The 21,976-nt window shown below is 34.6% G+C and overlaps 1 protein-coding gene across 3 annotated transcripts; it reads right to left on the bottom strand.

Moving 5' to 3' along the window:
• On the bottom strand, positions 13,318 to 21,722 carry LOC18779696 (putative inactive cadmium/zinc-transporting ATPase HMA3). Of its 3 annotated transcripts, none has more exons than XM_020570430.1 (10): positions 21,406 to 21,722; positions 20,856 to 21,088; positions 19,108 to 19,368; positions 17,365 to 17,462; positions 16,905 to 17,160; positions 16,661 to 16,798; positions 16,194 to 16,521; positions 15,871 to 16,073; positions 15,525 to 15,724; positions 13,318 to 15,032 (listed from the first exon to the last, which is right to left on the bottom strand). In XM_020570430.1, exons 2-10 carry the CDS (start codon positions 21,061 to 21,063, stop codon positions 13,521 to 13,523), a joined length of 3,204 nt encoding a protein of 1,067 aa, XP_020426019.1. In that variant the 5' UTR covers positions 21,064 to 21,088; positions 21,406 to 21,722; the 3' UTR covers positions 13,318 to 13,520. The 3 variants fall into 3 exon arrangements, with proteins under 3 accessions (XP_020426019.1, XP_020426024.1, XP_020426022.1); XM_020570435.1 differs by having other exon boundaries at positions 20,856 to 21,082; positions 21,406 to 21,717; XM_020570433.1 differs by having other exon boundaries at positions 20,856 to 21,722.

Below are 21,976 nucleotides of genomic sequence, written 5' to 3' on the forward strand. Positions count from 1 at the left end.
CCCCAATCCAAAAGAACATCAAATAAATATCTATTGCAGAAGTAGCTATAGTTTAGCTCTTTAATAATAGTCAATTTGGATTCTGCGCCGGCATTGCGATCGGCAAGCGCGTTGAAAGCCTCCTTCGAAAGATTAATATATAGTTCAACATTAATTAAACCAAAACCAAGTTTTATATCAAATTAAGCAAAGTGAAACCGTGTTATCAGCATTTTTGTTAATTGGTACTATTATTAACTTATGAAATGCGTATACTTATAGAGTCCCCTTCTTGAAAAAGATGAACGTCTTTTTTTTTGCCCAAAGAAAAATACGAACAACTCTAATTCTGAATCATATTGCCGGTTATATGTTGCTGGTGAAAAACATGTTGTTTGTGGGTCATTTGTCACCGAAATTATATAGCCTACCCAGTAACTCTTAATCCTTCTGGTCAATACTTTTTTCTTAATTTTTTTCCAACAATATTATTGGTCCTTATGTTGTGTGTCAGATAAATTTTTATTATAAACTGTACAATTTCATGAATTTTTTTATATGCTTTTTGTGTTGCTTTTAGAGGAATTTTATTTTATTTTATATACAAGCGATATTCTACTTTAATCTAATCTAAATTACGGAAAAGAAAATTCGAACTCAGGTTCAGAGTGGGGAGCACATCCGCTCTAATTAACTTGACTCTTAAAAAAATTATTATCATAAAATAACCATTAATTCATATACGTATTTATGCCAATGAATGAAACATTATGTAAACAATGATAGTTGAATATGTTACATGTATGGACCGATTGGCTTCGAATCAAAATAACAATAACGGAAAATAAAAAGAGCCAATCAGCCAGTCCAATCTCCTCGTCAACGTTTTCTACCAACACCATATTATTTAGGGAGCTTTAGTTTTAAAACACAATATAGTTTACTAATTTAGAATATAAGAATACAATTTTATCTAATTAGGTAATGTATTGCTAATTACTAAAGTTTTTTGTCACTATACACTAATTTTTCTTATTATTTAGTCATTGTTTTCAAGACAATGTTATGGGCCAACAATTGGTAACTGACAATTTCTTTAAAAAAATAAATGACTGATCGATTGTCCTTTAAACATGTTCCTAAGGGGCATGTCTAACTACCATTCACATTAAATGTCTTTGTCCTTTTACTTTCATTTATTTTTATATTACTCCATTTACTTAAGTTTACAATGTAAATAAGGAAGTACCCCTCATTTGGATTCAAATAGAAATACTAGAAAATCAAATTCCCACCAAATCAAAATATGAAAAATCGGTTTTAGTGCAAAATACGATTTAGGTTAAAAATGATGGCTCATTAAGTCAATATATACTTCATACTAAAATTCCATAAAATCAAGTTTTCTTATTTGATGTGTAAGGAATAAAAGCCACCAAAAATTATCTTGAGAAAATGATTATTCCGAAAAATCATCTTTCATACTTAGTCAATATTGCACCTCAGCTAAAAAATTTATGAGTCCGCCAGTGATACTAACGAAGCAGTACATTGTTCTATCAACAATGGAATTTTGATATTTTGATATTTTAATTTGATGGCTAATCAGTCTAGTGGCCCAACAATTGACATCAGCGGCACCATTTTGTTCTCCATGAACGTGCTTCAGGTGCAAAATGAAATTACGGTCCTTAATCAGATCTTGGCAAATCCGATGAAGAGACCAATGCCTAGCAGCGAAGGGGACCTAACACTATAAACGGTTTTTCTTAAAGAAAATTTTCATACAAAAGTCATCAACTACATGCCATTACGAGAAAGTGTAGCCAAAAAAAAATAATAATTCTTTAGTTGCTGTCTACATACAATCCGTGGTATGTTGTTAGTCCAGTGTCTTGCATGACAAGAACGAGAGCAAATAAGAGTCAGGAATGAGCAAGCCGGCCAGGTGGGTGGAAGGCGTTGCTTCGCACCCAATGCTGGCTACTCATTCCTGACTCATATCTAATCTCCATCTATCCATGGAAGACTACACAAACTACCTATACTCATCCTCTATCTTGCATTAATATCTTCCAAATATTTGACTGACTCAATGTACAATTTAATTACATTGCTGCAACTGAGCCACAAATTTATAGAGTGAGTGTTTGCGGACGCCAACATAAAGCACACGCAGGGTGAAGCTAAGCACAAGACAATCTGTCCCCACCATCCATTTCCGAGGATAAGGGAATTAATTGATTGGATGTGAGAATATAATCAAATAGGAGGGGGGTGGGTGGGGGTGAGATACGGGTGTATTGGGATATAAAATGTCAACGGGAATTAGTTCTTCGAATTTCAGAGCTGTGAAAATGCATGGTTTGACTCAGATGGAGGTACGTAAGTAGATGCCGGTAGAGATTCATCTATAGACTCCAGCTAGCTACCGTCTACGGTTCAATTTATTTGCTTCCTGCTGTAGCCTTCCTTTAGGGTTGTGAGTATCTTTAGAAGATAAAATAAATTCTCTAAAGATGAAGGTGAGAGTTGAAATCTTATCGCCAGCATAGAGTAAGTTTGTTCTATATGCTAACTAGCTCTTAATCAACTAGTATTTCTCATCCATTATTATTAGAACGATTTTCAAGTTTGAATCTTCCATCTCGTAAAGAAAAATACTGCATCACTAATACTATAAGCCACAATATTGTTTAATGGCTTCGCTGCAGTCAAATGCATACAAGAACCACATATTATTTTGGTAATATTGAACCATTATGTAGGAGAACACCTACATAGCCGGTCCTGAGATTATGAGCCTAAGATGAAACTTTGAATAAGTGTTTCCGATTCTTCATGTGTTGTAAGTTGATATCAAGAACATACGAAGAAAAAACAGCAAACAAAATGTAACCACACAATTAGATACTCCATCTTTTTCTTTTATTTCAAGAACTTACATAAGATACCATAGTATTATTCAAAGAATTCTCCTATTAAGAAGCTAGGGCTAGACGAGAATAGTATGGCAAATTAAGGGACCTAGGTAATTGGTGGCGGTATGGGCCCGCCTTGTGGGGTTTCCCCAGGACACGGCCGGACCTGATACTAGAAGTATGGTAATTAAGTAGGACAACCCTGCAAAATTATCATGTTTAATATATCTTTTTTATTCTAGACTCATCCATGTAGAATGCCTAGTTTGTATAAACAGTTTAGGATAGGAACTGCCTATTAATTCATGGTGTGCACTTACAAACCCTATCAATTGTACTTTTTCTTTTCTTTTTTTTTTTCTTTTTTTTAAACGACCCGAAAACGAGCATCCCACCTAAAAAAAGGACGAAGGGAATAAATTCAGACAGACATAAAGAACAAAGATGTCTCTGGAATTCTGCTCTGATTTAAACTAGCATCACCAAATTAGCCTTATCACTACTTTATTCCACCATTGGCTGGCAAGACTATCTGCCACCTCATTCAATAAATCAATTCATTCTTAAACAAGTGATCAAATCTGTGGTCATCTGCTGACAAATACAATTCAATTAAGTCTTCACAACCTTAAAATGCAATATCCCAGTTTCAGAGTCAAGAATACCGCGCGCATGCCCTAGATCTTTTTTTTTTTATATAATTATTTTATAATTATTATTTTTTTTATAACAATAAATATTTTTTCTTCTCTCAAGGTTCAGGTTCAACTAATTATGTTGTTTTAAGTGATCATATGTCCAGGGTAACAACGTTGTTAACCTTGAAGAAGATAAAGCAAAGTATGTTATAATAATTTGAACACTTGAAAATGTAACAATAAGAGATGTTTGTGTGTGTTATCTAACCCTCCATTTGGATGAATGAATTGAAAATGACATAGAATTCTAACATGACAGAATTTAGATTTCCATTATTTCAATTTCTAACAATTGAAGATTTCAGTGTTTGGATTTATGTATGTCGAATTTTGTAAATGATGGAGTTTTGTAAATGACATTATGAAAATTATGAAATGATGCCTATTTTGGTGGGAATTAAACTCGAGAATTTGATGCCCTAATTTCCATAATTTTTTCCTCATTTCATTTAATAAATTCTATGCTTAAGTTGACAAATAAGGGAATTGCCAAATTCTCCTCTTAAATTCCCGACTTTTAGCTAAATTCCGAGTTATTTTCCGTCATTCAAACATAAGTTAAAAGAAAAAAAATCTGTAAATTATGAAGAAATCCACATCCAATCCAATTACAATGGGATTTGCCTTAATAGAATCCATTTTGATCAAATTAAGTATGCAAATCCAATTAGTTGGATTGGATGTGTGTTGAATTCAACATAAAACATCTATGAAACAAAAAATGTATATAAAAAAAAGTAACTAACCAATAGAAATATGACAAGTGGTCAAAAAGTACAATTGAATTTGTTTAATTTTAGGGCTTTCAATACTCTAAAACCGACATCCAATCAAATTAAATTTGAGGGTGATCAGCATCCAATCCATATTCGGATCTTGATTTGGATTGGATTTTGCACACCATGACGAAACATTTTTCTTCATTTTAACATTAAAAGCATAAATAAGCATGGCATCTTATTCAACAGATATATCATGAGTAGTGTTCTTGTTTATCTACCAATACCATTTTGACAATTGAACTTGAAAGCATATGAAATTTTAAAACAAATTAGTTATGTTGATCATAATAATAAACCCTAGTACGTAGGTCGACCTTCCCCACAACCCCTACTCTCTCTCTCTCTCTCTCTCTCTCTCTCTCTCTCTCTCAAGATTCTATACCCACAATAACTAATAATCAACGAGAATTTGGCCCTTAGACTTGACGTAGAGCCAGCAGGTATCTGTTTATTTATCAACTCGAATTAAGATCTCATGGATGTCAACAGATCTAATTTGCAAGTAGTTGTGTCGATCGGCAGGATACCCACATATGCAAGGAAGTCAAATATAAGTCAATTAATTTCCCTTTTTGTGAAGTTTAGTTGATTTGGAATATTTTAAAGATATATAGAATCCCATGCACCCGTCAACTGGGATCCATCTAGAGCTAGCTAGATAGGCCTATAAATATGTTAACGATATGCAGTTTTGTAATTCAGAAGAAGTAAGCATTGGGAAAATTCCCACTTTCCAAGAGAATTAATGCAGTTATGAAAAGGGTCTTGCATGAAAGGGTAGAGAGTGGAGCTGAGCCAAGAATGACTTGCTGCAATTAATCGAAGGTGAAGTAACAATTTGTATATCGTTGGGCATACATACGCAGCAAGTTGTTCTTGGTTCTGTTTGGTTCTCTATGTTCTCATGTCAGACTCTTGGATGTGAGACTCTTGGATTGGATCCACTACTAGGCTTACTGTGAGCTCTCTCTCTCTCTCTCTCTCGTTCTTGATTCTGTTTGGTTCTCTATGTTCTCATGGTCAGACTCTTGGATGTGAGACTCTTGGATTGGATCCACTACTAGGCTTACTGTGAGCTCTCTCTCTCTCTCTCTCTCTCTCTCTCTCTCTCTCTCTCTCTCTCTCTCTGTGCACATAGGACATGGTTGATGGTTGTACAACCGCTTACCATGTTTGAATTCAAGGACTACTGATAATTATGCACAGATCATGAATGATTTGATATCATGACACAGTATGATAATAGATCCGTGCTTAAGTTGCATTAAGCCACAACCTCCAATGGAATTACAGTTTTCAGCTTGTTTGGGTTGATATTGAGTTGATTTGTTAATATTTCATATTTATGGTTCTTCGTGATTATATTTACAGAATAACTTGAGTCTTTATCAATTTATCGAGTTGAAAAGGAATTGTCACTTCAAGGTTATAAATAAATTCTCGAGTTAAAATTCTTCAGGAAAACTCGGAGAACTACGTAGGCAAAACCTAGTATGCTCTGATCAACAGTTTGGTTGAGTTGTGACGATTGATACTTGTTGATGATCTTGTTGATGGTCAGAGACCATTAGGATTGTGTGTGGTTGTGTTTGGTTTGGTTTGGGTGGTCTCACGATGGTGTTGTATTAATAATTAGCACAAATTAATGTGCTAATTATCTAATTGAAAATACCCGCAAGTGTACGAATTTATTGGAGTATAGGGTTTAGGGAGTATAGATTTGTAAATACGGGATCGTTCCCTCGAGGAAATGGAGGCTTATACAAAGGTCTAGTTTGAGTACGTAAAGAACACTTATTTAACACAAAACAAAGGTAAAATACAAATCGGATACTAGAAATGAGTAAAGAAAAGTAAAATAAATGAAACAAAACAAGAAACCATAGGCAAACACAATCAACATTTTGTATCATCCCTTTATCACTTCTTATCACCATGTTATCACTTCTTATCACTCTGTATCACTTCTTTATTACTATTTTATCACTACTTTATCACCCCTGTATCACCACTTAATCACTGCTTTATCACCATTTTGTCGCTTATTTATCACCAGGGTACTATAGCAACAATCAATCGCTTTTGGAAAACAATCAATTACTTTTGGACATAAAGGAAATTCTCCAAATAACAAACTAAATGATTGATCGCTTGTGGGAAGCAATCAATCGATTTTTGGCAGAGAAAAGAAACAATTTCCTTTGTTTTCCAGCTTCGAACTCTGTTTTATTTTTTTACCAATAACTTTCAAACCATTAATCCCAATTTTACGTTCTTTATATGGTTGGATTCAATAAGGAAAAATGACGAACCTAGCCTGAACCAAATTTCAAAAAAATATACAAACATGAGCCGTTTCAGTGTAAAGAACACTAAAGATTTCAAACCACACACACACACACACAAAACAGGGGGGTTTTTGATTCAAGTGACCTAAGTATAATACTTAAATGTAACCAAACTCTAATTTTAACAAGATCAGCAAATGTGATTATCAAAGTGTAACTTAATATGATGACAAACACTAGGGTTTTCAGAATCCACCCTAAACAATCTTACTCATGTTTATGGATTATCAATTTATGAATTCTAGATACATTGATGAAGATGTTGGCAATCAAGACCCGATTTAGTGGCTCAAATGGCATTGATTCTCTCTAGGATAAGTAAAGTGCGTGTTTAGTGCTACAATACTTGTGTTTCCCATACAATCAATCTATGTGTGTTTAGTACTAAAATTTAATCATATAAAGAAACCATGAAGTTTGAAGAGAATATGAACCTAAAAAGAACCCTATAATGTGGTGTTTACATAAGGCATTCAAGAAACCAATTCACATGAATGATTCTTACTTCATCCATTAGTTGCTTAGGAAAACATGAAGATACATATTAACCTAACAATCTCAAGAAGCATGCTTTCAAGGGTGATCAATCAAAGAAAACATACATCAAGGATAGATTAATTTAGTGAAGAGGAATTCATCAACATTAACATATAGAAATCCATAAACTCAATTATCAAAACAATAGAGTATTCATTTTAGGGCTTCAACCTAAGCCCTAGTAATGGTGTTAGTTCCTCATGCTTATTACAAACACAAATTTAAAATATAGCTAGAAAGAGTTTACATATTTTGTGAAAGTGAAAGCACAAAAGCCTTCAATGGTGGAATGGCTTCTTCTCCTCTTGGTTGCTGCTACTCCTTGCTCTCCTTTATCTCTTGTTTTTCAAAAATTACAAAGTGTAGAGAATGTTGGATGGCTCATCCAATCCTTTTCCTTGCTTGGCTGCCTCTCTCCTTGCCAACTCATTAATGCAATATTAAACTCCACCTTTACTAAAGTTCTTTGGCCCTTTTCTCCACTTTGTCTTCACTTTCATCATTCCATTTTGGTTTTAATACATAGAGAGAGATTCTAATTTATTACCAATCTGAAATCAAATCTCTACAATGTCAATAATTGTTACCAAGAGTTGTGGTAACAATTAGAAGGGAGATGACACCAAGTAGAGGTAAAGGTTGACCAAAATAGACTTCCAGAGCTAGGTAAAATGCTATACATGTCAAGAACTAACTCAAAAAATTGGGTGAATAACATGATAAATCACGTGTAAAAATGAACCTAACAGATGGGTGAAAGGGGTGAATTCAAAACCAACTAAACAGATCTATGGAAGTAAGAGTATGACTAGTGAACAACTAGTCATAGACCGATGAACACACAATCAACATCCAAATCCACAATCAAACAATCAATACAACATGTAAGCTTAGGAGAGAGCTAAGTGAAAACCTAGGTACTCATAAGGATTTGTCAAGCCAGGACTCTATAGTGCTAGCAACAATTAGAATGAATCAAGTATGCGGATACAAGCAACAAGATCAAGGTGAGATTGCGACCCAAAAAAAAAAACTGAGATAGAATGACATGCTAGATAGATATTTGAAGTCACCTGATTAGTCTAGATTACAAAGAACTAAAACATCATGTATCAACACCAAGACATGATATAAGCAATTCATAGACACATATCTAACTAGAACAAAACTTAGTGTATGACTAGCCCATGACTAGTCATCTAGTACAACTTTCTACAAACCTTTTAAGCAATTTATCACATACTTGCATACATTCAAAGAACAAACAACCACACATATTCACGTTCAAAATCAACACCACATCTTGGTCACTCGTAAACCTATCACTTGGGAAAAACTAGAAGTCATCAATCTGATCAGAAATATCACTAAGCAAAGAAGATTCTTACGAAGAATACATACACAAGCTCAAGAATTCCTAGATCTATTTAGGAAACAACTCTACCTCTTTGTGCAACCTTCTTCTCTAGCTCAACCAAGCTAGGAACTTGTTCTTCATGAAAATGGCATCTTCAGCTCCAACTTCTCCACTCCGTGGCACCAAATGAAAAATGAAAAAGGGTTGATCCCTTCAAGAAACCATATTCTTGAAGAAGCTAATAAAGAATCTGACCTAGATCTATATGTTTTTTTTTAGTCGAAAGACCTAGATCTAGATGTATCAAATGCTAGATGCAAATGTTGAAGAACAAAGCAGGTTTCAAAAACAGTTTGAAAATCTCGTTTTGAAAATCATGACCTCACCAAGTAGAAAATGCAGAGTAACAGTTTTACTCTAAAAAATTCTCAATGGGTGAAGTAGAATTTAAAAACATAAGCAGCTTTCAAAATGAAATCATGAAAACCCATTTCTATGTCATGAACACTCTCACAAGAAAAGGCAAAGCTACAAAAAGATGCTCTCAACAATGTATTGATTTAGATTCGAAAATAAGAATCAATCTCTTCAACATTTCTATGTCATGAACACTCTCACAAGAAAAGGCAGAGCCTCAAAAAAATGCTTTCAACGATATATTGATTTATATTCAAAAATAAGAATCAATCTCTTCAAGATACCATCATCTTGAAGAAATCAATATAGAATTTTAGTCTGAAACTATATGTATGAATGAAATGCAAGACTAAGTTCATATTTAGAAATAGATGTAAATTTTATAAATCAAAATCATGAAAAATCCATTTCTGCACCAAGAGCACTTTCACCCAAACCAAAGAGAACCAAGTTTTTCAAAATGATGCACATGAAAGTGATGAAAGATTAAAACTCCATATCACTAAAGAAAATTTTGAAAAATGATTTTCAATGAAAGCCCCAAAAAGAATTCAAGAATCCATGATCTTTTCTCCCAAAAAGCAAAACCTAATTTATGCCCACTCTCTCTCTCTCTCTCTCTCTCTCTCTCTCTCTCTCTCTCTCTCTCTCTCTCTCTCTCTCTCTCTCTCTCTCTCTCTCTCTCTCTCTCTCTCTCTCTCAAAGCCCATATGAAAATTGTAAAATGAGAGAGTTAGTGTGTCTATACCAGCTCCAACATTTTTGGTAAAATTTGGCAAGTTAAAAGGGCACTTGGCAACAAATGGTTTGAGTTATAATAGGAGAAATATAGAAAAATCACATGCTGGAAACATTTGGCCTATATGCCTGGTCAACTAGAAAAAATATTTTGATGCAAATGATGATTTTCTTAATGGTGCCCATTATAAATGAATGCATATTATTTTAGTTTTGTAGCCTCATAAGGTCTTCAATGTACTTCAACTTTGTAACAAATACCAAGTTCTAATTTTCTAAAGATGAGCTAAGAGAAATTACATATAAAAGTGTACATTTGGCAAGGAAAGTCAATTCTAAGAATCTGAAACCTAACATAACTAAATAGCTATCTTTCGCTTTGATCCATTACTTGTTCCATACGTGTCTCTCTATTTCTCTTTCTATTCTCTCGTGCCTCCTTGGCTCAAAAAGGGATCAAAGTTACGTAACTAGACTCGGATATCAATAAAATATATACTAGTATACTATAGCAGCAGTCATAAAAGTAAAGGAAAATAATTTTCCATTTAGAATACAAATTCAAAGTAAAGAGTAATCTTTGTTGATACACTTACCAAAATAGATGCAGTAGTAAAAAATAAATAAATAATCCAAAAGACATTTATGGACTCATTTTTTGAGAACCTTTCCTATTGAGGGGCGATAATATATTAAACTTACCCACACTACACAGATACCAAAACTCGAACTCAGGACCTTACCTTGAAGAGCAATTACTCTGAACTCCTACACTAGTGGATCCTTAGCAAACTAATTTAAAATACTTAATAAGGGGCATCATCGAAAAGTTTACCTCACAATAGATGAAACCTAATCAGTTTCAATATAACTTTGATCAAAGGCAATATATCAATTTTTGTTTAAGTCATCAAATTTTTTAAAAACAATATTCTAAAAGCTAAATTAAAGAGAAAAATGAGATAAAATATTTTGATTTGACGGTTAAAGTACGTGAAGGGGTACTTACTTACAATTCTTATTGTATATATTAATCTTCAAAAAGACAAACATTTCAACAACGAAAGTTATGTACAAATCAATGGATAAAAACCATTTGAGAGTCCTTGTAATGTTAGTTTCAGGGTAGATGTTGATTATCCTAGCCGTAATGCGAGTAGAAGATACTACATCACCCTATTTTTCTCCTTCTTCCCTCTCATCTCCTACCTTCTTCCGTGAATGGACTCAGATCCTCTTTTCGTAGTCAATTCCTTAAACAACACAAAAAGAACCTTAAGTTAGAATTAAAATGTGCGAAATTAGTCATTGGATTTTGTATACATCTGGAAGAATCAAAAGTACCTTTAAAATTGCATATTTTAAAGGTATTTTAACATTTATCACATAGATTTCTTTTCACCCCCTAATTGGATCAAATAATTTTTTTTTTCTTTGGTTGAAATGAAGAGGAATTCGACCAACTACTCTCCCTGGTTGATCTAATTTCTAGTTTTTAGGGTATTGAATTACGGATTTTAACATGGAATCCACATAAGTTTCTAATCCATATGTGTTAATAAACGCAGGAAAAGACATAAATTGGAATAATTCTAATACTCATTCCTAATAAGTAAACATGCGTACTATAAAGGTTAAAGTGGAATTTGGATAAGATATGGTCAGTTGCTCATTATCATAAACTTCTATTGTTTATTTCACTTTCAATCTGAAATTTGTATGTCACTAGTACTTTAAAAAATTCTCTCCTTTATGGTTTGATATGATACTCAATCTGGATCCTCCCAGCCTTAGGATTGGCAAGTAACTTGAAAGCATCTTCAGACAGATTGATCGTTCCACAACCTTTTGTTTGGCACAATTATAACCTTAGCATTATAATTTTTATCTTTACAAGGTTCTGATATTCCACTATAATTTATGGCCCCAATACAGCGGACCTTGTAATAGTGACCACACGCTTTCTTGTTCTTCCATATAACATCATATTTAATATTTGGAGCTTCCAACTATATAAGTTTTTTTCGGACTTCTTTCAATATTGGAAAAAGAAGTATCACTAGATCAAGAGTTAGTTTGTAACTTTATATTGGAAAAAGAAGTATCACTAGATCAAGAGTTAGTTTGTAACTTTGTATGTATAAGCTGACATTAAACCTTATCAAAAAGAAGTTTGACATCAAATTAAGTTACCTGTATTTTTGTTAGTGTTATTACCTATATATAGGCAAGAGTACAGTCAAAACAGTTTTTTCTCTGTCTACACACTTGGTGATGAGACATTAATTATGATAATATAGAATTTCTTTCTAAATTAATTCCAAATTAAATTCATTTCAACACGATAAAAATTGGGGTTGCAAATGTGAGTAATTTAGTTGGACTTTGCTGTTTAGATTAAATTAGAGTAATTTAGACTATTGTTTTTATAGAAAAAAACAAGATAAAAAATGGAGTGGGTTAAAACCTCACAAAAAATAAAAGAAAGAAACCCTATATCCTAATTTTAAAATCCGAAATTAAATTTATTCCCTAATTAAAACCTAAAATTTGAAAATCCATGAATTAGAAACAAACAATAAGTTAGTAGAAGAAGAAGAATGGAACAAGAACAAGAGTTAAGAAGAACTTGACTGGGCTTTAAATGGGTTTTTATTTTCGGTCTGAATACGTGGAACTTTGAACAACTGAGCTGGGCTAGGCTCCAACATACCTCAACCATGATTTTGCGTGGGCAAAGCTGAAACTGAAACCCTTCAACCCAACTTGATGGGCTTTGGTAAAACAAACTAAAACCTTTCCAACCAAGTTGAACTTTAAATCTTGTTTGCAAATTTTTTATTTATAAAATAAATATATAAAAAAAATACTAGAACCCTAAATTAGTAAAGTTGTACAAGAACTATCTTCATTTGAGTGCACTACATTATGTTAGAAATATTTGTGCTCACTACTTTAATTCAAGGTGTATGCTTACTACCTTTTTTAATACTTGACACGTGTTTATAGACATAATCATGATTAATTTTTTATTTTGATTTATGTAACTATGGTTTATGGACACGTATCAAGTGTTGAGAAAGATAGTTAGCATACACTTTGGATTAAAATGATGAGCAAATATGTTTTTGCATTAATTTTACAATATTTGGTTTTCCTCATATACGTGAAGTAATTCATGTGGTTAATAAATTTATAAAGAGTACCTCTGGGATCCACATTTGTGACCAATTTTAGTCAAATCTCAATTCTATATGCGCCTCATTGATTGGCTTCCATAATTTAGTGCAATTGGAGATTGGATCTTGTCATGTTAAACATGTGAGTGGGAGCAAAGGAAAGCACCTAAAATTAGTCAAATCACACTGATGGTATGCAGTCAATCATGAGATTAGGATTAAGGAAACAATTTATTTATTTTAATTTAAAGGAAGTAGTGACCCAATTCTCATAACATTTTTATTATTTTTCCAATTGGGGAGAGGAAATTCGATCTTGGAAACTCTTTCAATATCGAAAGTGTTTGTTGCTAGCAAGTACTTGTGAGACAGTGCACTATCTTGATAAAAATATGCATCTGCTTAAAGCATATATTTACAACACTAACTATATAATATAAACATTTTCAACTCATTGAAAGCTTATGCTTTCTTCTCATGCCATTTGCCATTTAACCAAAAATTTCCTAAATGCTTAATTTCATCAATAGAAAGCATATCATTACTAATCTTATTTTCAGCCAGTTACATCTGTTCAGTAGTTATTTCTGATAAACAACCTTTAAAGCTAGGCCCAATATGCCCATGACCACCACAGCATTCCTTCATGTAGCTTTTGCAGCACCCTCCTACTTCTCTCTTCTCTAATACACAAGCATGAATTGCCACTGATTTCGAGCAACACGCTTCCTCTTCTCTTGTCCCTGAACTGATGCAAGAGTGCGTAGGGGATGATTCTGTGTGGTCATTGCCTGGTACGATATCAATGGCTGTGTGAGGAGGTGTTTTTTCATCTAGATTATGGTGGTGGTGCTGATGATCACAGCTTGTTCCAGCCGATTTTCCTGATGCTTCATTGCCAATATGATCTTTGCCACAATGGGTTGGGTGGCAATGACCAAAACTTGCCAAGTTTTTGCTTTCCTCCAAGGGAAAAGCAGAATGATTGCAGTGTTTTGCCTCATGGAGTCCATGACCTTGCTTTGTGCCATGCTCTTTGCCACAGTGGCTTGAGTGGCAATGAGCAGTGCTTGCAGATTTCTGGCTTACCTCCAAAGGAAAATCAGAACGATTGCGGTGATTCACCTCATGGAGCCCATCACCTTCATTTCTGCTATGCTCTTTGCCACAGTGGGTTGAGTGGCAATGACTATTGCTTATAGGTTTTTGGTTTTCCTCCAAGAGAGTAGAATGGTTGCAGTGTTTTTCCTCATGGATTTTATCACCTTCTGCACAATTTCCATGGCTTCCAACCAAGTCTGTGCAACCATCTTCTGCACATGAGCTCAAATTGTGAGGCCTTGAACAACCATGGTTGTGTTTGTTCTGTGACTCCAGATCACGATTGAGTTTCATGCAGCTTGCTCCATCACAATGCCTTGCCTTGTGTAAGTCATCATCGTGCTTATGATTACCAGGCAAGCTCGAATTCAAAGGACTAGGTTGGCATTCTGATCCACACTTCTGGGAAGAACACTTTTGAGGCTTGCAGGCTTTTACAGCTTTGCTCTCAGAGCAACAATGCTGATTTTTGTGAGAGTGGCTATGTCCATGGCTTCCATGTTTATGAGCATGTGGCGCAGAAGAATTTTTTCCACATTTGCCTCCATGCTTTTCGGTTCCTTTTAAAAGTAGCATGCTGTTGAGGATCACAAGCATGCATGTCCCAACATCAGCAAGCACTGCAGCCCAAACAAGTGGATGACCTGCAAATCCCAGTGCAAGGATTGCAACCTTAGTAGTGATTGACAAAACCACATTCTGAATCACTTTTCTATTAGCTCTTCTGGCATGCTTGACTGCTTTTGCTAGTTTTCTGATGTCATTTGACAGTAGAATTATGTTCCCAGTTTCTTGAGCAAGGGCTGATCCAGAAATGCCCATTGAGATACCGATATCAGCTGTAGCTAAAGCTGGGGCATCGTTGATACCATCTCCGACCATCGCTGTACTTCCTTCTGTCTTAAATTCTGTAATGATTCTTGCCTTGTCTTCTGGTAGAAGTTCTGCATGGACTACCTCAAGAGCTTGCTTAAGCTGCACATCAGATAAATTTTTTACTCTTATTAGCTAATTTTTACTTAATTTGAAAAGAAATAATAAAGTGATCCATTAACTGAGTTCAATCACAGCATAGCAATTTTTAACAAATCAGTTTTGGCTGCAAATGGAGGTTCATTGCCAGAAAAAATTCATAGCAACTGAGCTTTCCATTTGTTCCTTGAATTGATTCAGTTAACAAGACATTACTGCAAATTCTATGATCATCTCTGAACAACATGTTATACCAGATTAGGCAAACCCAAATGACTTATTGAATTGCTAGAAAGACATCAACCAAGAGGGTAAGCAAAACACTAACAAAGGATAAATAAATACATAAAAGCATTCCAGTTTGGTTCAGGCATTAGATAGATCCATCACCCTAAAACATGCGAATCCAAGTGGCTATAACGAAGACTAGGTGTGTGTGCGCGCACTCGTGTGTGGATATATGTATATGAGGGTAGAAAATTAGAAATAATGCACCTGCTCATTTGCATGCAATGCTGCGGCATGACTATCTCCTGTGAGCATAGCTGTTTTAATGCCCAACTTCTTCAACTCCCTGCAAGCCTCTGCAGCCCCAGATCGACAAGTATCAGATATTGTAAAGATTCCGGCAGGGGTTCCTCCAGAGTATATGTATCCAATGGTCTTCCCACCCTTACGACCTTCAATGGTTGGAACTGAAATTTCAAAAGAACTAATGATGAGAGATCCAGAAAGAAAAATCATGAAGAAAAATACACAGCTTAAAAGATATACGCACTACTTGGACTAATTGGAGGTTTCTGTTTGTAGTTCTGCAAAAAAAGAATTTAATGGCATTCACCTGTTACACAATTAGCTCTCAAAGCTATTTTTCTGTTTCCAATATAGATATATTGTCCATCAATTTTCCCATGAATGCCTTCCCCAGGAAAATTTTGAAACTCCTCTACATTTTCCGGTTTTGGCTCAACCGAATGCGATCTTCCATAGTCAACCAGTGCATCTGCCATTGGATGACTTGACTTCCTCTCAATGCTTGCAACCCTTCAAACAAATTTTGAGAAATATTAACAGACTAACCAATATGAACCGCGAAGCAATGTAAAACAGAGTTTTGTTTGTGTTTTTTCCAGTATGTTGACGAATAAGAGTTGTTGTCTGTACCAGTAAAGCAATGTGTTCAAGCTAATGTCATCACGAAGAGACTGAAAATCAATCACCACAAATTCACCACTTGTTATTGTACCAGTTTTGTCAAAAGCCATGATTTTGACTTTAGCCAGAACCTCAATGTAGTCACCCCCTTTGATTAGAAGACCAGACGTTGCCGCTTTTGTAAGCGTACAGAAAGTCACAACAGGTGTAGAGAGAATGAGAGCACATGGACATGCGCTCACTAACACAACCAAAGCTAAGTGAAACCATTTGCTCCAATTATGGACATGCAATGCCGCTGGAATCACGGCAATAGAAACAGATATGACTAGGACGGCTGCAGATCGACACCAGCAAATGTATAAGTGGAACTGTTTGCATGCTCTTCAGTATTAAAAAGAGAAAAGAAATATATGGAAGTTTCCATAACATAATTTCTAAGACCAGGGGATCAAATGTATAGAAAGTAGACTTACATGGGGTATAAAACTTTGCACATTTGTCAATGAATCTCTGAGTTCTGGTTTTGCTGTTTTGAGCCTCTTCCACAAGTTTTGCCATTTTAGCAACGGCGCAGTCTTCAGCTAAGGCTGTAGTTTTCACACTAAGGTAACCTTAAAAAGAAAAGCCAGATTTGTCAGGAAAAAGGAAAAGGAAAAAGAAAATAAACATAACTCTTTATTGTTCATCTTCTAATAGAGGGAGGGAGATTTATGTTACCATTGAGATTGATGGTGCCAGCCCAAACAGTAGAGTCCTTTTCTTTGGCAACTGGATAGGATTCTCCAGTTAGTGTCTTCTCATCCACTTCACCTTTGCCTTCAACAACTATCCCATCAATTGGGATAACTTCACCAGCCTTAACAGCAACAGTTGTGTTCAACTTGACCTCGTCGACATCCACAACCTCACCGGTTTCTGCTAAGACTGCTTTCTGAGGAGCCATGCTCATCAACGACGACATCACGGCTTTTGCCTGAGTACACAGGATGATCAGAATTTACAATCTTGGAATTTTTGGTCTTTCAAACATGGTGATAAGGGCATGAAATGAGGTTCCTTCTAAAATGTTTCATAAAAAGATTGATTTATTCACTAGTCAAGAAGCAATGGGGGCAAATGTTGGAAAGTCATAAAGCACTATGCAACATTACAAGAGAAGGATGAGTTTTATGCTAACCCTGTGACCTGCCCTTGACTCAAGCCACTCTGCAACAGTGAACAGAAAGACAATAGTTCCAGCTTCCATATAGTCATTCAAAGCAATTGTCCCAATCACTGTCAAAAGAACGTTGTATCAGTTACCAATACCAGTATATAACAAACTAACACCTATTAACCAAAACAAACAGAGCTATTTTCTACATAGATACACAAATGAAGTACTGTACATTACTTCAGGCATCTAATATATATTTTTCCTGCAAATTCTAGATGCAACGAGTTATGTACCCTATGATTTCATCCTGAGGCTAAGTTACTATCAGATCAACCTTTCAAATAGCCTAATGATCAACTAATGAACTGAATAGATTATTTAATTTGGGTTCCAGCAAGAGCATGCAATTTATTAGTCAAAATAAAAATTAAAATTATGGGTTCTTTTATATTTGATATTACACCATAACAATTAAATTAATATTATGAAAAAATAACCCATAAAACTGTTCTTCCAATTTTCTAAAACTACCATCTTCGAAAGTAAAGTCCACTTAAATTTACCATCTTGGAAACTAAGAACTGATTAGCCCACTATTTTATTTTTTTTTTATCTAACTGCTTTGCTTTTTTGAGCCAAATTAAATGATTCTCCATGTTGGTTATTTTGTCTATCTTCGTTTCAATATATTACAAGTCACATGATGAGAGAGAGAATAAAAAAACAGATGCAACGAAATGGAATCCAATGAGGTGATGAAAGCAGGAGTCGGAAATGCAATAGAGGACTGAATTAGGTACGTAGCTAAGCTAGTCAAAACATATGGGGCACGAAATGGAGAGCCAAGAGCTTAGGCATCAACAAAAATGGAAAGCCAAAACATGAGCTAGATAGGCCAACAAAATTAGTGGACTTCAAAACAAGAAATGGGGAAGCAGAAATATGTCATCTGCTGATAGGAAAAACAGACACGAAAACTGATACTTTTGACAAAATCCATTCAAAACTCTTTAACCCATACGTTCTGTGCTTATCCATTCGAAGTGCAAAAAGCCAAAGACTGCATAAATTTAGGTATTTGTTGCATGTATCATCAAACTCATGTACTGCGTAAACGTGACGTTTGGATTGCTATTCACAAATTAAAGATATCTTTGCTAAGGGAATTGTGATGTGTTGCAATTGTTTTTTCAACAAAAAGCCAAAATAAAACAAGATGGAGTTTTGGATGTAACCCAAGACAAAAAAGAAAAAAAGGCAAAAAAAAAAAGATGGGGTTTTGGTTAGTTCGGTGTGGCGGTGTGGGGTGTGGGCAACCAATTTTACCAATAATTTATAGGGAAACCAAGTTTGATTTGTCCCATGTTATACCAAGCTTTTGATCATGATCATGATTAAAATGTTTATATAAAAATAAAGATACAAATTAGAAATATTGAAACATTCAAAATACTAAAAATATCTAATTAAAACAAATAAAATAAGAAAAAATTAATTGACACGCGTGTGAGTATATATATATATATTTATTTATTTATTTATTAATACGAAGTCTAAATTTCTTTAATTTACAAGGTAAGAGATTTGAATTTGATGCAAAAACGAAGCGAATTTGTTGTCCCGATCAATTGACCTAACTCATATGCACTAAATGAATATATCATTAATAAAGGTAAAATTACTGACTAAGTAAAACATAATTATTATTATGTAAAATGCAATGGAAAAAGAAAAGAACATATTAATGTTAAAAATTTGACGTACCAGCAACGATAACAAGAATGTTGATGTCTAGCCTAAGATGCCGAATGGCCGCCACGCCTTTCATGGCAATAGGGAAAATGCCAACGACCACCGCTCCAAGGGCCAACCACCCCAATGGCCGATATGCATACTTCAAAAATGATAGCAAGAGTAGCACGCCACTAGCAATTGCATATGGACTTGGCCACTTTTTCTTGTAATTGTCCTCTGCCCCATACAATCTCACATTTGCTTCTAGCCTTGCTTGGTTTAATGCCTTAACTGCCGTCATCAAGAACCCATAAATTAATTATGAGAATATTGAATACATGTGAATTTGAAAATAAATTCTAATTAATGATTCGGTTTCACAGTCTCACAATATAAACATCTGATTATCATCGGGATAATCAAAACAATACATGTAATTACAAAGAACGAAATAAAATTTTAAAAAAAAAGAAGAAAGAAAATGGTTTTTATTGTCCTTTAACAAGGGCATTTTGGTCCACAAAATATGATATTATATAATTAAATGTAGGTTTCGTTGTCGTATTAAATTCTTCAACTACCAGAAATGTGATTATACGCCCTGTTGGAAAGTGTTTCCAAGTAATAATTTTGTAAACAAAAGCGTCATTGTCAAAACTTTTGTGCTAAATAAAGCAATAAGTAGTCTTGTTTATTTGAAAGCAGTTTTAGCTTTTCTAAGCTCTATCTCTGGCAAGTAATTGAGATAAACGTGGCGAGTGAATTCTCCTATGAATTTAGGTGAGGGTCATGCACGATACGAAGTGATCTCACACAACTCTTTTACGAGTCGACACAGTATGACTAGTGCGCGAATGCAAATGACTTTCCATGACTTAGAAAATCAAGACTCACACCAAGGGTGTGAGATATTTAACAATTAATATTATACATGGAGCATAAGTAGGTAAAAACGTACGAAGAATAATCACCAATTAAAAGCTAATTTTTAACGTACAAAGAAGTTAAAAAAGAAGAAAGATTGAGAAGAGTTACGTAGAACAAAAGTTGATAGGGGGGTTCACAATGAAAAAGAAGATGCTTTTGCTACGAACCAATCATCAAGAAAATTGCTAAGTGTTTCTAAAACAATGCCAGCTTTATTTTAAATAATTTGAAAAGCAAATAGTATATGAAAGTTGGGTAAAGCAATAAAGCATTTAAAGCGCCATCCTCCTGTCTTTTTTCTTGCCGATTCACCAATCACTACTACCACACCAAGAGTAACATGGCCACCGACTATATCTTCGTCCACCTTTCTTTCTTTCTTACTTTCTTTTCTTTTTTTTTCTTTTTTATTTTTTGTTCAAACCGTATAATTTTTGTTGTGCAAGCAATACCAGAAATCTACCACAATATGGCACGAATATATTAAAGAGAGGGAATGTTTAGGTCGCTTGCTCACGCTTGAGTGGCTTCCGGGTCTCAATCATTGACGTATGTGGATCCGCTAATGCATCAATGATTGAGAATAGCTCACTTGCGCGCGTACATAACTGCTCTTAGCAAAATCTATATTAATGAAGATGGAGAAATGTTAAAAATTTGTAACAATCATGATTAAGAAGACAGGAAAGGTCCTAGTCCCATCCGTGCCCCCCAATGGGTTATTGCAGGGCTCCATAGTGATTGGTCAGGCAAGAGCCTTGAAAACAAGTAGCACATGTAACAATTAATGAAACAAAAATAACATTAACTAGTATATAATTTGAGAGAAAATTAATTATTTGGATACTTACCAATTTGAATCTGGGAAATGAGGAGGCTGTCATGGACAACGATAACAGTTCTAGAAGGCACAATCACTGACACCTCTTTCACACCCTCAAGAGGCTTCAGGATATTCTCAACCAGTGGAACTTCTGATGAACAGCACAACCCCAGCACATCAAAGTAGCTTTTCTGAAACTTTTTGGCTGCTGCCTTGTCCTTGTCCTGGGCAGCCATAATGATTTTCTACCAACTTCTGCAACTACAGAGGACATTAGAAAGAGAAATAATTAATTTTCTCTTGGGTTTATTCTTCTTCCAGCAGGGCCATTGGCAGAGCATAGAACAAAATTTGTGCTGTGTTCAAACTTATATTGTGAAAATTAAAGTTCTGCAAATTGAAGGGTCAGAAATTATTTGTCTAAGAGAGAGAGAGAGAGAGAGAGAGTTGTGAGAGAAAGATGGTGAGTTAAGAAGGTGGAAGAAGAAAACAAAAACCAGGTTGTATATTTTCAATGATAGAAGATCAAATTCAAAACTCAAAATGAAGAACTGAAGAGGCTGGTAAAAAACAATAACCTTGTAGCTAATGGAAGGCTTGGAGTTTCTTGAAGCTTTGAATTCAGAGTGAGCAGCAAGATGCAGGGGTTGGAAGTTAAGTAGATGGAAGTTGTGGTGGGTTGGGTTCATATAAGAATAGGTAAGGAATGCAACTTATAAAGACATGCACACAGAAAGAATATCTGATATTAATGAAGAATTCTCTCAACTAAAACAACTTTCCTTGGTTGGAATAATTGGTTCACCTTTCTCTTGTGGGTGAGACACAAATAGTGGAGAACCAATTGAGGGGAAAAATATGGAATCCACATGTGAATCCACAAATATAAATGCTTGTTTTAATAGCCTCAGGGATATGTGCTCAACCTAATTGAGATTTTAAATATATAGTACCCTTTCATTCTGCTCGAGATGACTAAATTACCACATCAAATTTCGTCATCTAATTAAAATGCCCGAATGATTTTCAATTTTGAAAAAAATATTGTCCTCCCTTTGCTACTTTTTCTTTTGCTTTGTCTTTTTCCTTTTTTTATGTTAGCCTCTAAAGTGTATTTGACCGAGCTCTTCTGGTATCAAGTTTCTTTAA

This window comes from Prunus persica, chromosome G1 (genome assembly GCF_000346465.2).
Source record: "Prunus persica cultivar Lovell chromosome G1, Prunus_persica_NCBIv2, whole genome shotgun sequence".
In the NCBI taxonomy this organism is placed as follows: domain Eukaryota; kingdom Viridiplantae; phylum Streptophyta; class Magnoliopsida; order Rosales; family Rosaceae; genus Prunus; species Prunus persica.